At 41.5% G+C, this 2,500-nt stretch overlaps 1 protein-coding gene across 2 annotated transcripts in view; it reads right to left on the bottom strand.

Moving 5' to 3' along the window:
• Nucleotides 1–1,682: 1,682 nt before the first annotated feature.
• LOC122248989 (uncharacterized) overlaps nucleotides 1,683–2,500 on the bottom strand; it is a 17,947-nt gene continuing 17,129 nt past the window's right edge. For both annotated transcript variants that reach the window (XM_043009459.2, XM_086534761.1), the window contains exon 5: nucleotides 1,683–2,500. This exon is cut by the window's right edge and continues 203 nt beyond it. In XM_043009459.2, the coding sequence (XP_042865393.1) occupies nucleotides 1,840–2,500 (661 nt within the window). In that variant the 3' untranslated portion in view covers nucleotides 1,683–1,839.

Here is a 2,500-nt window from a genome sequence, read left to right as displayed (position 1 = left end):
TGCATCTATATTTGTTCTTTAGTACCAGATAAAAGGGGCAAATTTCTGAATATATTTCCCCCAAGGTTGAAAGTAGACACGAGATGTTCTTATAAAAGAAATTAATAAATTTGATACCAAACACGTTCTATCTGCTATAATTCTGCGTCTCTCTCCTTCTGTCTCATTCTTGTTATTATTTTGTATCTCCTTTTTTTTATAAATTACGTGAATGTGTATATGATATTATGTGATAATGACTCCATGCCTGTAACAATTACTAAACTAATAAAAAAAAAAGAAAAAAAAAGAAAGAGAGGAAGGTGGCAACATCATTTCCAGATTCGCAGTTGCCAAATCTTTTTTTTTTTTAATATTTCTCCGCTTTTATATCAATATATTTACAACGATTTATGCTATGTTTGAATGTTTCACTCCGTATATTTTTTCCTTTTATTACCGAGGCCAACGTCCATAGGCCTATACGAAATGTGTCTGTGAGCAGTAGTTCAGGTCTATCGGCCTAACCTTTAACGGGTCAACTACATAAAATACGTTTTATCGTTATATATTGTCTTATGTCAAATGAAGGCCTAGGACGAGTAACATTAGTTCCTACATATACATATATACATGCATGCACACGCGCGCGCGCGCACATACACACACACACACGCACGCACGCACACACACACACACACACACACACACACACACACACACACACACACACACACACACACACACACACACACACACACATACACACACACACACACACACACACACACACATACACATATATATATATATATATATATATATATATATATATATATATATATATATATATATGTATACATATATATATATATATATATATATATATATATATATATATATATATATATATATATACATATCTATCACCCTTTTTCTCTCTACCGAAAATATATTGATACGAGATTTAGCATACGAAATATCACCTACTGTCTGCAAGTAAACGAAAAACATTATACACTTGTGCATTCTTAGAAATGACGAAATAAACTACAGGCTGTGTGTATGTGGTTCATATATATATACATATATATATATATATATATATATATATATATATATATATATATATATATATATATATAATAAAGTTATGTTTCTGGTATTTATTTTAGTTCCTTACCTTTCAACTATCAGATTTTGAACAATTCATCTAATAATTATTATAATTGATCATATTGTTAATATACCACAATGAACATTTTCCTTATCATTCGAATAAGATAACTTAGGTTACTGATCATCAGTCATATCCCAAAATAGATTTCTCTCTCTCTCTCTCTCTCTCTCTCTCTCTCTCTCTCTCTCTCTCTCTCTCTCTCTCTCTCTCTCTCTCTCTCTTTCTCTCTTTCTCTTTCGCATACAAATACATATACATTCAAACTTAAAACTACGAACATTTTACATGTCACAAACTCATGTTAACAACAGTTCCTTCTGATCACTTCCGGTGGAGGGAGAAAGTAGTGGGGTGGGGGGGGGGGCGCTGTTCCTGAGAGCATGTCATCATGTCCCAAACATGTCCTCTTGAGATACAGAGGTCCGATTATTATCATCCCCCAAATTTTTATAACTTCATTTCCGTGGTTCATTTCACCCTAATGTTTATTTATATACGGAGACTTTTCATTACTTATTTTCACTTGTTTTTTATCTATAACATGTGCCTCCCTCCATGTCTCTCCCTTTCTCTCTCTTTACATATTTTCAAGATTCGTTTATTTTTCAAATTATTACTTTTTTCTTTCTTTTTTTGTTTTGTTTTTCTTCCACGAGCATTCAGGTTTCTCTTCCCGTTTTCTATACCACCACGAGACCGTCCGACGGCTCCTTCGATTCGTGGGGGAACTCGTCTGTAATGTAATAATTGAACATGACCCAGTACACGGTGAAGAGGATGAAGAACGCCGAGGGAAATATCCTGCGGGCGTACAGGTCGATGACGGAGAAGCGGTCCAGGACATCCTCCTCCGACGGGATCACGTTCGCCGGCGACATCTCCGCCATGAGCTTGCGCTTCCACGTCAGGATCTGCCACACGGTGTAGGGGCGCGGCGGGGGGGGCTCCTCCTCCTCCTCGTCCGCCTGGATGTCCACTTTGATCACCGTCAGGTCGCTCTCGCTGTCCAGCCGCTCCTTCTTGGCGGCGGCCGGCGCGTCCTTCCGCAGCCGGAACAGACTGCTCTTGCTGCTCACGCTCCCGCTGTCGCTGGCTGACACCCAGCCCTCGGCCAGACGCCCCCCCGCCGCCGCCGCCACCGCCGCCGTGTCGGCTTCCGCGCTCACTACACTGCGGTCGCCCTCGGCCCCGCTGTCAGGGTCGTCGGCCTCGCGCTTGGACACGCCGCGCGCCCTCAGCCCGTCCCCGTCGCCCTCCGCGCTCTGCCTCACGACCTCCAGGCTCCCGGGCACCACGCTCAGCGGCAGCTTCAGCGCCTCCTTCAGCGGGGACTTGGTGTCC

This window comes from Penaeus japonicus, unplaced genomic scaffold (assembly GCF_977035675.1).
Source record: "Penaeus japonicus unplaced genomic scaffold, GWHDUDI00000001_assembly GWHDUDI00000042, whole genome shotgun sequence".
NCBI classification, from domain to species: Eukaryota; Metazoa; Arthropoda; class Malacostraca; order Decapoda; family Penaeidae; genus Penaeus; species Penaeus japonicus.
This window is presented reverse-complemented; position numbering and strand designations above follow the sequence as displayed.